We start from the raw sequence: 13298 nt of genomic DNA, 5'->3' as shown, positions 1-13298 counted from the left end.
TCATTTTAGTATGTCTTCCATGGCTCGAAGTTCTAGAACTGTCTTAGTCAGAGGCTAACCCGTCTGGTTTGAGCCCTAGTCTTTGGCTAACTATTTCAAAAGTTGAAGGTTCCCAGACCAACACCTACTGCCACTACCAGAAGTTCCCAACCACACGCACACAGACGTAAGTGTACAGCTGCTCACAGCTCATCTGTCACTCTGCTGTAATGCTACTACATATTACTCTTTACTGAAGGATTCAACAGACTACAGTATTTATCTCCTCAACATACCAAGTCTATCACAATTACTTGATGCTCTGAGCATGCCCAACACACTTCCCTCTTGTTTTTTTTCTTTTTAAATTTGTGATACCTTTACAGCAGTGCTCTCTCCTCTGCAGCAACAATACTCCTCACAAGTGTACAGGCTTCCAACCACCTGGCCTCGCCACAAAAGATCAAAGAATTGCTTCCAGACTCTGTTAAATGAGGACAATTGTTTCATGAATTCTTTACACAACTAATGCTCCAATAAAACTTTGCAATGATGCGCGTGAACATGTATTTATCCCCATGTGAACAGCTACTTTACATGGGTAAAAATTTGAAAAGTACCTAAATTTCTTTAAACAAAATAGGAATGGAAAAGTCTTTTCAAAAAAAAAAAATGACGCTCATATAGGTCTTGCATCTGTTTTCTTCCTGCACTCCTTCATTTTTTTAGGTCACTAAAAAAGGAAAAACAAGTGGATCTGTTCCTCAGACAGTGATTAACTCCCACTGCATGGACAGTGTTTGATCACGAAAATGTATATAAATAGGTACAGATTTGCTTACTTGAGCAGCTTTGTTAAATCAGTATAAGAAAACTGGGTGCCTTTCAAACTGTAAAAGAATACTGTACAGGCTCAACAAAAAAAAAAAAAAGACATTTTCACCCCTTATTCTTTTTTATTGTTTGTTTGTTTACTTTAATATCTGTACCATGACTTTGATCCTGAAGCTTGTTCCTAATGGGGAATCCTTGAACCAAAGCAGCAAATCCTTAAAGTCACTGATGTACTAGTTTGTGCAGGTAAGGGTTCCTTCCAAAAATTCAAAATCAACTACGTATATTTTACATATAAAAGCAACTTTATACATGTTATTTACCTTACTACTAAGGTAGGCTGGAATCCTTTAGAAAGAAAATTTCTATACTAGCATGTGAAATGTTATTGCAGACTTGTAAAATTATTTTTTAAATTAAATAAGCAGTTTGCATAACATCAGACTTGTAATGTTTGCCATAAAAAGTTGTCACAATCTGTAAAAATAGTCAGTCACCATAAACTGAAAATTGTGCTCAGATGCCTTCATGTAACATCAACCTTTCTCCCCAAGATTTTAACCATAATAAAAACAAACACCAATATTAAAACTCTAGGGAGAAAGTGACAACTTTAAAAGTAAATAAACATATGTTGTATACAAAGGATTAATTCAAGTATGGTATTTTTACATGGTACAGAGTGGAAAGAAGAACAAGAAGTATGGATTCTTTTGGTGTTCAGATGAGATGTTTTCCAAGCATGCAAATAACAGGTCTAGTTAGACACATTGAGATGTGACAGGTGTAATAAAGATAGCTGCATGTTTCTTCGTGTTCCTGGCTCAGCAGGCGAACTTCCTGTAGAAATTAAAATCTCTGGGGAGCAATTAGTGCAAATCACTAATACAGGTACTAAGTCTTGCTCTCTGGAGGAAACACCATATATTGGTTTGTTCTGGTTCAAGAGAGATGAAACAAAAGGCAACTGTACAGAAGAACACTTCTCTTAGCTGCCTACAGACTCTGCCTGGAACAAGGGAACTGAGAAAGTGAGTGCACTTTCTGCAGGAAAACTGAGGCTCAACATGTGAGCAAAATGGCTGTTACTAAGTATTTCTCTGAAACCTTTTAGTTATGTTGAGAGGAACATGAGGAACAGAAAGGGCACTTCTGCCTTGCAGTTCCCCAGTGCAAAAGCAGAAGGTGAAGTGCAGTTGCGATGCGTTGGAGAAGCCAAGCAAACCCTGAACGGTGACACCACTGTCTTCCATGGATGTGATGGGTAACTTGCAAGGAACACTTCATTTACCAATTCTCCTCTGCTATAGACAGGACAGATAAAATGCAGGCTGGCACAGGACAAGAAAAACTTGGTGGAGAATCTGCTCGTCTGGTAGGCTATCTTATTCGCTCCCCTGAATTCCTTGAGTTGCAAATATTCAGAAACTGGAAAAGCTTTACAGGTAAATGACATACATGTTTGCTTTCTTCTTGTTCTTTCCAGGATCCAGCTATGGTCACTACTGGAAACAGGATAATGGTAAAGTCACTGTCTGAGACAGGGACCAAAGGGACCACCACAGGCTGAACTCATTTAGGAACTGTTATTTTCAAAAATAAAAATAAAACTTGAAAGTCACATAAAACTAGTATTTTAACACCAAGCTACTAGAGATCAGAACTCGGCGTTGCCTTCTCAGAACTCGATACTAGACAGCAAAGGTTATTAAGCCCATTCCATATTTGGGAAACTGACATAACCACTATTTCTCCCCAAGTGGAAAAATCAGGATTAGAACCCAACATCCTCTCTGCTGCCCAGACTGACATCTCAAATGGTCACCACCATCTTTCAACAGCTTATTGGGCAATTCCAAGCTAGCCAGTAATTTGCTACAAACATCATCAAACTTCCTTCCTATGTCAACTCTGACCATAGCAGTGCATTTTCTGTGGCTGCAAGGAAACTACAGAAAGTCTTCAAGGCAAAATGCTGCCAAAGAGCCCTGATCTGGGGACACACATAGCAGAAGTACTGTCTCACATGGGCTAAACTCATTTAAATGGCCAAAAATATGGTTTTATTTCTTAATATACTCTTTAATTGGCCCTCTTAGCTAGAAGGACATTTGTAAGTTAGACATGAAACAAACCAAATGTAGCACAACTGAGCTTAACAAGCGTAGTATCTAAAGGTCTGGTTCCACTACTGCCTTCCAATTTGTGAAGTCACTTAAACTAACAAAGTGGATATAAAACAGTACCCCTCTAATTTGGCAACATGCTGCCAAGCTGCAAAGGTATATAAATGACTCCATGTCCTATAAATACGCTCTGTATGAAAACCTTAACTCTTTTTTTTTTTCTTTGGTGAAGTTTCCGATTCACCCCCCTCCCGGGGCGCACCGCTGGGTCCCACCGCGGCCTCACGGTAATTTTGGCAGCGGCTCCGGAGGAGTGCCACGCCTGAAAGTCCACGGAGGAGCGCGGCGCTCCCCCTGGGACCACCCCCCGGCCACCCTCAGCGAGCCGTTCCCGGGCCTGGGGCCGCCCAGGCCCCGCGGTGCTGCGGGAGGAGCCCCCCCACCCCGCCCTCGGCCCGGCCCAGCCCGCCGACCCCCGCCCGCCATGTGCCGCTCAGGCTCTGAGCATGTGTCGCGGCGATGCCGCCCCCTCCCTCCCCCCCCCCCCCCCCTTTTCCCCTCCCCCTCCCCCCTCAGAGGGGAGAGGGCGGCATTTGGGGCTTCCCCTGGCCCCCCTCCCCCGCGGCCAGGCCCGGCCCGCCCTCACCTGCCAGCGCCAGGATCTGGGCCTTGTGGAGCAGCAGGCGGTCGCCCCACTCGCCGGGGCTCTCGTCGTCCTCCTCCGCCTCCTCGGGGTTGCGGTAGACCGTGTAGACCTTCTGGTTGTCGAAGTCGAGCTGGGACGTGGGGCTGAAGTCCTGGACGCAGGAGACGGGCAGCGCGTAGCAGACGTTGTCCTCCAGGAACCGCACAAAGGCGTACATGGTGCGGCCGACGGGCGGGCGGGGCGCCCGCGCCGGTCCCGCGCTCCCCGCTCTGTTATTGTTCCTCAAAATCCGCCTCTGCGCTCGGCTGAGCTCGCCTGGCCGCGCCGCCAGCCGGGCGGCCGCCGGCTCCCGGGCAGACACGAGCAATCTAACGCGGAGCGACGCGAGCCAGGCTGCCGAGCGGCTGAGGGGCGGGTGGGGGCCGGGGGCCGGGTGAGGGCCGGGGCCGCGGGAGGAGCAGCCCCCGCCCGACGCCCGCGCCTCGGGCCGCCCGGGGCCCATGCGGAAACACCCCTTCCAGCGGCCGCGGGCCTGCCCCGGCCCCTCCGCGGGCGCGGGCTCCCCGCAGCTCGCCGCCCAGCAGGCCCGGGCCTGCCCCGACTCCCCGGGAGCCGCCTCACGCTGCCGCCGCTCAGGGTGCGGGCGGCCGGGCGGGCAGGCAGGTGCCTCCGTCCGAGGGGCTTTGGCGGGTCCGGCTCATTGTCGCCAGGCTCCCGTGTGGGAGGAGGGACGGCCTCGCTGGGCCTGGCGGGGTCGTGGCAGAGGCCCTCACCGGCCGGGCCTCGCTACTCGGGCTCGTCCCCAGTGAAGGCCCCGCGGAGCTCTTTTTCCGAGTTAAAAGCTCGCTACACGTGTTGCAGAGAAACAGGGCCTCTCCCAGCTCTCTCTTTCCTCCTCGGCCGGGGCAGTGCGAGTGAGCACGGAGAGAAGGGGTCGGAGCGACCCATGGCAGGCTACGGCCACGGCAGAAGAGGACGCCAGATCCTCCATGACTGAACGATTCAACCAGAACCCCGTGCTCATCTGCCAAGTGTCAACAGAACCTCGATGTTTTTACCTGAAGGTCTTCAGGGTAATGCAGAGCCAGCTGCGCTCAATGGAACTGTCCAGTGGCGATTGCTGGAAGAACTCAAAGCTTCCCCGCCCTCCCCCAAAACCACACAGAGTTGAGGAATTCTGTGCAAGAGCAAGGGTTAGAGACCATGCCAGTTTTAGCAGAAATCCCCAAGCTTTTGGAGATGCACACTTACTGAATATGGATGTTTTGAGCTTCCTAATGTGGCAACGTTGGTTACGGTTCACAGCAAACCCTTACCTATGTCTCTACTGCTGAGGTCTGTTTTACCCCATCAGTCTTAGGAACAGAACAATAATATGTGGAGAATTATTTACAGGCAATACAAACAAAAAATCAGAGAATGAGTAATGAACAGCAAGAGACGGGCATCACTGGGTTTCTGTCTGCAAAAAGCCAACACGAAATGAAACCAAATTATATTCTCTTTTCTGGTCTGCATTTCCCTAAGCATTTGCAGTACCATCTGTACCCATTACACTCAGCTTAACCACACTGAACTTGTTCTTCCTAGTTATCTTTTGTGAACTTCCTAGTATGTGGGAACAGACCACACACTGGAAAACCTGAAGTAAAGTTTTGACTGAGCACTGGCACAGGTTGCCCAGAGAGCTTGTGGAGTTTCCATCTATGGAGATAACTCAGAAGCCATCTGGGCATGGTCCTGAGCAGCCTGCTCCCAGTGGCTGTGGACAAGGTGACCTCCCCAGGGCTCTTCCAACCTCAGCCATTCTGTACAGTTATGCCCAGCAGAAATCTCTTAAGCAACACGTGAAAACATAAGGAACACATACAGGTATAGTCAAGCCAATCTAAATAATTTCAGTAACAAGCTGTAAACTTCCCATACAATAATGGCAGCTTTGTTATTTTAGCAATTACAGAGTTTTGCAAATACTTCAGTATAAGATTGGGGATTTAAATGGCAGTACTTTATGTTAACAATAAAGTATTGCCAGACTGGTATGTAATTACAGGCAAACATAAGTCTGCTACAAAGTGTGGATGATAAATGTATTCTAGTAGGTAGGCTGCAAGGGAAATGAAATTCCAGTAAAGTGTTACTGATCAAATAATAACAGTTGCTGTAGCACTCCTACCTCCTCTACCTCGTGTTACGATGGAGGTAGAAGGAGCTGCAGAAAGACGGCAGGACAGACTGATAGTTGGAATTACTCCGTGGACACTGTTAAAATTACATGAGGGACAATTTTGTCCCACTAAGTTCAGTGGCTAGTGAGTGATTCGGTACACTGACTTTTACCAGGATTGTATTTCCACAGCAGCTGTATTCTATTAGCAACATCTTAGACTGCTGTCGAGGGAAAGGAACACAGAAAAATGGAGAAACTGGAAATAACAGAGGAGACAAAGAGAAGCTAAGGACTCAAAAATTAGGTTGGCTTGGAAGGGGAAAGATCTTTTCAGGTACCAAGGAGGCCTGGGCATTTCACCCCGATGAAAGAAAACTGAATGACTTCCTGTGAAGGCAACTAGTGTCACAGTGGGGTTTTTTTGATTGTTGTTTTTTTTTTAAAGAAACACTCTAAACTGGTATTTGCAACATTTTACATTTGAAGGTTCAATTACAGCAAAGGCTGTAAAGATCTTTGCAGCAGCAGCAAAAAAAGGTCTCAAGTCCTTTAGAAAAGCTGTTTCACATTTCTCCACTGAAGGACGTTTTTGGGAACAGATTAAGGGTCAGCATGATAAATGCGTGTTTACACTTGGTCCCTAGCACACACATTGAGCCAAGAGGCATTATAATGCTAAAGAATTAATAATGGTCCTGCACATTTCTCTTCTGCCTAAAGGAACAGTGTTAATTTCTGGCTTTAAAATCTGTAAATAATCTGCACTGGTTAGCTGTGAAGCTGAGGAAAAGATCCACTTAAGCGCAGAATGAAATGCAAGTATCGTCACTCCTTTGCTTTGAACCTTTCCCATTTCTACTAACAGTTAGTCAGCTGTTTTAACACTGAGGTTAGCCTGAGGGTTAAGAATGTAGAGCTATTTTAAAGGTGTAGAATTTAAAACTCAGCATTAAGGAAATTACTGGATCCTGACCAGATTTAAATCGCTTAGCAAGTCCAGCCTTTTAGAAACAAAACAACCCTGCTGAGAAGTAGACTGTCATAGTTTCAAAATACAAATGAAGCCTCAGCTTAAAAAGTAAAAGTGTCACTCCAAGAGTCAGGAAACCACAGGGCACAGTCCCAGCTCTTGTGGGTCTCCTGAGTAGCTGTTTCCTGGAACACTACCTATATTTTGCTGCTGTTATTTTCCTTGAAAAGTGAAAAAAGTGTTAAAGCAAGAACTGATGCCTGCTGTTTTGATGCGCACTCTGTGTTTTCACTTAAAGATACAAAACCAAAAGGCAATAGTACCAATAACAGTTATGCAGATGCTAAATCTCTTTCCCAGCAAAACATTAAAGCTAGGCTCATGAGTCACGTTACTTCCATGCTTAATACCAAACCCTCAAGGAACACCATATTGATTTTAAATCTACTGATGAAGAAATTCCCATTTTCTTTTACTGTGCAAGTGGAGGGGCTTCGTTGCTACCTCACTGCTCAGCACTAACAGTACGCTGGGTGACTGCTAGGAATCCCTGCACGTTCAATATGCGCTTTAGAAAACTTTGTTGTTTTCCCGTTAATTTATTTATCCTCCAATTCGTGCATTTCTTACACAATTGTTTTCAAATTCAAATATACCAAATATACCCTGAAGGAAATATATATTCACAATTTTTTAATGTAACACTGTATTTTAACAGTGGCATTTAAAGTCATAAAACCTAAAGAAGAACTCGCATAACAATGCACCAGAACTGAAGACTGTTCAAAGATCTGTGTAGGTACACGCACACAATCTACTTCCAATCTGGTTAATTTTTACCAACAATATGTTCAGTAGGGTGGTCATGAGATCTCATTTTTTATCTTATGAAAAAGTGCAAGATAAAGTTGTTTCCAGGTATAGATGAATCTTCCTCTGAACAAAGTCATAGACAGCTTCTAGAGGTTTTGAGATAGAGAGGGTGGCTGGTAGGGGGGAATCTACTAGCTAGACAAACAGAGCAGGGCAGGCATTCCAGAGGTTCCTTCCCCTTTAGATTTTTTAATCATTTTTGACTCTCAAGACACTGTTGCCGCCGTCTGCTTTTAGTGTAACAATGATTACATATAAAATTCAAACGAAACAAAAAAAGAGATCCAGTTCCTGTATGATGCTAGAAGATGGATGCAAAAATATTTGTATCCACATAAAATTTCCAAAGCACTACAATACCAAGAGAATAGTATGGGAACCTAGATTACATAGATAAATTCTTAAGATTTAATCTTTTGAAATCTATTGCCTTAAACCATCCTCAGAAGAGGAGGGGCGTCACTGCAAAGCTGACTAGTCCCAATTCCTGAGAGTGATCTATACTTTCTTGGGGCTGAGGATAATACTCACTCATATTTTACATTAAACTCTCATGTCGTAAGAGAATATTCTTTCAAAGAAATGAAACCTAAGGAACACTTTATGGATCCATTCACATAGGAGACACTTATTTCCCAGCTGGTATATTCTGTAGCATGAAAAGGTAATGATTAAGCCAAAATGACCACTGGAGAAGGCACTTTCCTCACTGCTAATGACTGGCTGGAGATACCAAGGGCCAAAGAAAAAGCCAGGCAGTCATTAACTGCTGAAAATTCCTGACCTAAAGGTCATTAGTACTATTATAAAACTGGAAAATGAAAAAATAATTATTTTCTTTGGGTTTTTATATGTAATGAAAAGATAAAATTCCAGTGTCTGTTGCTGTGGTTACTGGTCTGTAAGATACTTATCTTTCCCATTCTGGCAGGCTATGCAATGGATAGATCTGGGACTGGCAACCCTTCAAGAATGTGTGCCAGACTGTATTTTCCTTTTCCAAATTACAGGTTAAACGTGCCCAGAGAAAGTCAACAGGAATCAGGAGACGCTGCCAGTCGGCGCTCTCTTGCCTTGGTGCGAGGCAGTAATTCTCCCCACTCTCACCCAGTCCTTTGCTCTGCGGGAGCCAGAAGCTGGGTTGTCTGGGAGCTGCAAATGACTCTCAAATCGTCCTGACTTTCAGCTCCCACCCTGTGTATACCAGTCAAAATCTTGCTAAATACCAGCTTCTGTACTCAGGCAGTATGGTGTTTTCCATGCTATAAACTTCTTGCCGGGGAGGAAAGTAGGAAAGACATTTTCTTTGAACTAACTCGTGTGTGGACTCACCTTTAAAACATGTCCTTCTGGTACCACTCTCACTGTCTTCAAGAACTGCTCTGAAGACAGTATTGCTATCGCAGCCCAAATGAGCTTTATTACTACTACCATCCACTGGTGGCTTCAGCCTATATATTTTCACTCTATCTGGAAATTTTAGTTGAGATTTTCCCCTTTCCTTTTTCAAACCAGACTTTTCCCTGGCTTTTGACAGACATTTTACTAATATGACTCTAAAAGTAGCTTTACATACATAGATTTTGCACCACTGCAAAAAATTTGATTCCTTCTGTACCTCAGACGACAAAGTGACTTTGATTTGGCAAGGACTAAAGTCTTTTCATAACCTTTGGGCTTCAGTGTAAAATATCATTACTAGACACTGCTGGTGATTATGCTATGCTTTAAACAGAGCTTCTGAGTAAGACGGCATTAATGACCCTTTTTCATAATATTTCGATTTTGGTTTTCTGTTCTCACATTTGTACAGCACTGTTCTGCCTTGAACCGGCATTTATATCTCATACTGACAGAGAATACGATCCTGCAGCCCTTTCCTGCATAGACCAATTCTGCTTGAGAGGTTCACACAAGTAATATGGGATATGCACAGAAGAAAAAGAGGTCAACTACTACTGACTGTGTTTTTTCCAGAGTGGTGCCTCCACATACTCACACTTCCCCTTTCCTTCAGAAGTCTGATTTTAGGAGGAGACTGAACAGGCTTTAGACATGTTCTGGGAGGTTCTTGACAATCATCAGCAGCAACAATGGGACTGCGTAAAGGCAGAGACAAAACTGCTTAGAGAGATATGTTTTCGCGCCCCAGCGCTTTTTAATTCATACTCTTGTCATACTCCTTCTAAACTGTTTCAGGGCTGGCTAGATTTCAGTATAAAGTGAGTTTTTAGAAACTATTTCCAGGAATTAGTGCTCACATCTCACCACTTCAGAGGAGAAGATAGAGTTTTCTGCTGCTAATGAAAGTCACAATCAGAGATGAACCAGCAGCTCTTCTGAAGAACATCCACTAATGTGAGCACATAAAATCCTGTTGTGGAGGGTGAATGGGAGATAACAGAGCAGGAATAATCCTTGGAGTATTTCAGAAATTGCCTTCCTCAGCTGTGTCTTGTTAATAATGACATTTAAATTAAAAGAACACTATTCTTCACAGTTGGCAAAATGAATGCCAAAACTGCTGGAAACTGAACGTGCAAGTGCTCACTGATATAAAAACCTTCACTATGCTCTGTGAACCTCTCCACACATACTAAAACCAGACATCTTCACCGTTTATGAGTTATGAATGAAGTTGCACCTGGTCTGCACTGGTAGGTGAATTAAAAAAAAACTCAACACACAACAAGCAAATGTGTAGCTGGAAGGAGCTGCTGTCCCCAAACTCCCAAAAATTCATACCATGGGAAAACTGTGATAGACCCCACCAGGAATTCTTGTAGTTCTTCAAGGTAGAGCAAATCCTTTTATCTCACACAGCATAGAAAACTGGCATTCATCTTTGCCCCACTTACAAGGGAGCTGTTCCCTAAAAAGAGAAAATGGCATAACCCAAGACATGCTTGAAACCTCCAGGGGCCTCACGCTTTGCTAGTATTTTCCACAAAAGCCCGGGCAACATCTATTGTGCTATAATATTTAACGTTCAGGAGAATCAGGATCTTTTTTAAAGTGTGATCAGAAAGGAGGGCCCTTCCTAGGCTGTCTCAGTATTCCTCATAACAAAGAAAGCTTTGTTTCATAAAGAAATACCTTGTACTAGAATACCCTAGGGAAACTATAGTTTTGTTTTTTTTAAACAAAGATGGGAATTTTCAAGTTCGAAGTTCCTTTAAAGTAGTCTTCTAACACGAATATGTTTAAGGATGCTCTATCAAGTTCATGCATGAAGTGTCATCGAGCCGTTAGTATATTTCTATGCAAATACAGCTGTGAAAGCTAATAACTGAAATCTGCATTTTTTTCACATTTCCAGCATATTCTACAACTTCTCATTCTTTTCCATTTTGTAACTCACATTAGCCTCTCATATCAATAAAACAAAGCTCAGGTTATATTGCCTCCTGCTTAAATTCCCTACAACCATCAAAGCTGGACATTTGAATAAGCAATTTAATATTGCTTACATACATATACATTTTTATTCAGTTTAGTATACTGATATTCTCCTGGTAGGAATAAGAGTTCAGCAAGATGACTGCAGAGAAATACACCACCGACAATATGAATTGGAATATTCTTGCAACACTTTTCAGTGAGGATGGTGTAATATTAAGATTAGATCTTGCATATAATCAAATTTTGATGCTTGTACACACGGTCTGGCATTTCTTTTCCTTTATAAGGTTTGTATGCAAAGAACACAGCAATCCAATATTTTGAACATACACCGTCTGCAGATACTACACAGTCCAAACTGATGAAAAAATAATGTCAACGAAAACAAGAAACTGTCTGGGGCACTGCAGCGTACAGATTTTGCCAAATTCATCATAACTAGTTTTACTATTCTGAGGACAGAAAATATGGCAAAACCAGTCTTTCCAGAACAGCTAGAGTAAGCAGGGCTTGTTTCCATCCCTCAATTCAGTATTGGTGTATAAACTGACTCTTTGGGAGCTGTAAATATTTCCATAATCTTTCAAATTCTCTGATATGATACACACAGAATTTCTTCCAAATGGGCTATATTTTCCAAATTCACTCCTTTTTATTTACCATAGACATAAGAGGTAATAAAATAGAAAAGATACGATAGGTGGGGAGACAACAGGGATTATATTACAAATGAAAGCTGGCACTGCTGAGAATATAGCACAGTATTTAGTGAACATAAATATAAAGCATAACTACACGTTTTATCCAAAAACACAAGCGAGAAAGGCCACAGAGCAAAGGAAGTCTGAATTTTCTTGAAGAGCTGAAACAGAAGCAGCACAGCGCAGTAGCTCAGGATACTGCTTTAAATAGTTAACAGGTTGGGAAGTAAGCTAATAGTGGTTTAGATAAATTTTCACCTATGAAAAGTGGTGAATTGACACATTTATTAACAAGTAAGGACAGTTCAGTAGACACCATTATCTGCCTTGCCTCTGACCTGAAGGGACGGTCTCTGCAATGAAAGGCATAGTCAGTTTCCAAGGGCAAGGCAGTCTTTAATCCCTTAGTGTAATTACTAACAAGGACAACAATTATAATTTAACAAAAAGAGGAGAAAGCAATTTCATTATACTGAGGCTTTTTTATATACCTTCATGATCAGCTACTGCCCACAGAGTCTTTTCACTGATTTTACACACCATGTGACACCAATATTTTGATTTTCTGTGGTGTCTCCAAAAGTCACTGAAATCACTCCTGACCACTATCACAGTATGTTTTTTTAAAAAATCTGTTAATCGAAAACAACAAGGACAGTACCCATTCTTGCTCACACCTCATGTTGTGAGATGGACTCAAAGAGAGGTTGGACCTAGAAAGGACTTCAGTGGACCTCAGATACCTACGTGCCGCTTTACAATCCAAGAAATCCCACAGAGTTATTGCTTGCCCTGCGGGGCTGTCTCAGAACAAGATCTCAAATACCATCTGTGCTCAGTGTGGAAGCTGCCAAAATCCCACTGGCAGAAACCGTGGAGCACAGAACGCTGTAACTCCCATCCTCCTCTGGAGCAAAGACTGAAAGAGAATACCTCCATCTTCTTACTTTTACAGCCTGAAATTCTCACCTGAAAGCAGAGATATGTAAACCTCCTTTCAAAAACAGGCCGAGAGAGATTTCTTTCAAAAATTTCTTTTCAACCAGCAAGACCAGGAGGACACCACAGTAATATCTCCCATCTTTTAGCAATAACCTCCTCACTGGAGCCCTGGCAAGTGAAATGCCTGGGTCTGGTTCCCCCATCTGGCTGAAGGGGTTCGGATCCCTACTCTGCGTCTCCAGTTGTAAAAATCCCTTTCTTCATCTAGAGATAGATACTTTCCTTGAGTCGAAACCCCCAGGAAAGGAATGTGTGTTCCTCCCTGTTTCAGGCTCAATGTACTGTACTTCGCTTAACTTCTTACTGATCGCTTGTAGGTGATCAAGCTACTGCAGGGTAACATGTTTCTTCCATTGAGAGCAAACTACTTTGAATTAACTCATGTTTACCAATTGTAAGAGCACATACATGGGCAGTTACTGCAAACCAGCTGATTTGTGGGACACTTGTTATTCCTCAGTAATTTATTTAGGGGTCTGTATTCCAGAGAGAAGAGTGTTGCTGAAGTGGGAAGTAAGAAATGTAATTAACAATTATACTTATTCTTAAATGCCTCACCTAGCTCCAAGGTTATGTTTTCTCTGACAAAATATTC

The 13298-nt window shown here is 43.2% G+C and overlaps 1 protein-coding gene across 6 annotated transcripts in view; it reads right to left on the bottom strand.

Annotated features, from left to right (window-relative positions):
- Positions 1-13298, bottom strand: part of LOC104334200 (AGBL carboxypeptidase 4) — a 1001604-nt gene that overhangs the window by 391510 nt on the left and 596796 nt on the right. The window contains exon 1 of one of the 6 annotated variants that reach the window (XM_075424530.1): positions 3586-3950. The exons of 3 other annotated variants lie outside the window; for them this stretch is intronic. In XM_075424530.1, the coding sequence (XP_075280645.1) occupies positions 3586-3802 (217 nt within the window). In that variant the 5' untranslated portion in view covers positions 3803-3950. Of the gene's footprint in view, positions 1-3585; positions 3951-13298 lie in introns of those variants that run through there. 2 more of the 6 variants (XM_075424533.1, XM_075424531.1) reach the window with 2 other exon arrangements.

Source organism: Opisthocomus hoazin, chromosome 6 (genome assembly GCF_030867145.1).
Source record: "Opisthocomus hoazin isolate bOpiHoa1 chromosome 6, bOpiHoa1.hap1, whole genome shotgun sequence".
NCBI lineage: Eukaryota > Metazoa > Chordata > Aves > Opisthocomiformes > Opisthocomidae > Opisthocomus > Opisthocomus hoazin.
This window is presented reverse-complemented; position numbering and strand designations above follow the sequence as displayed.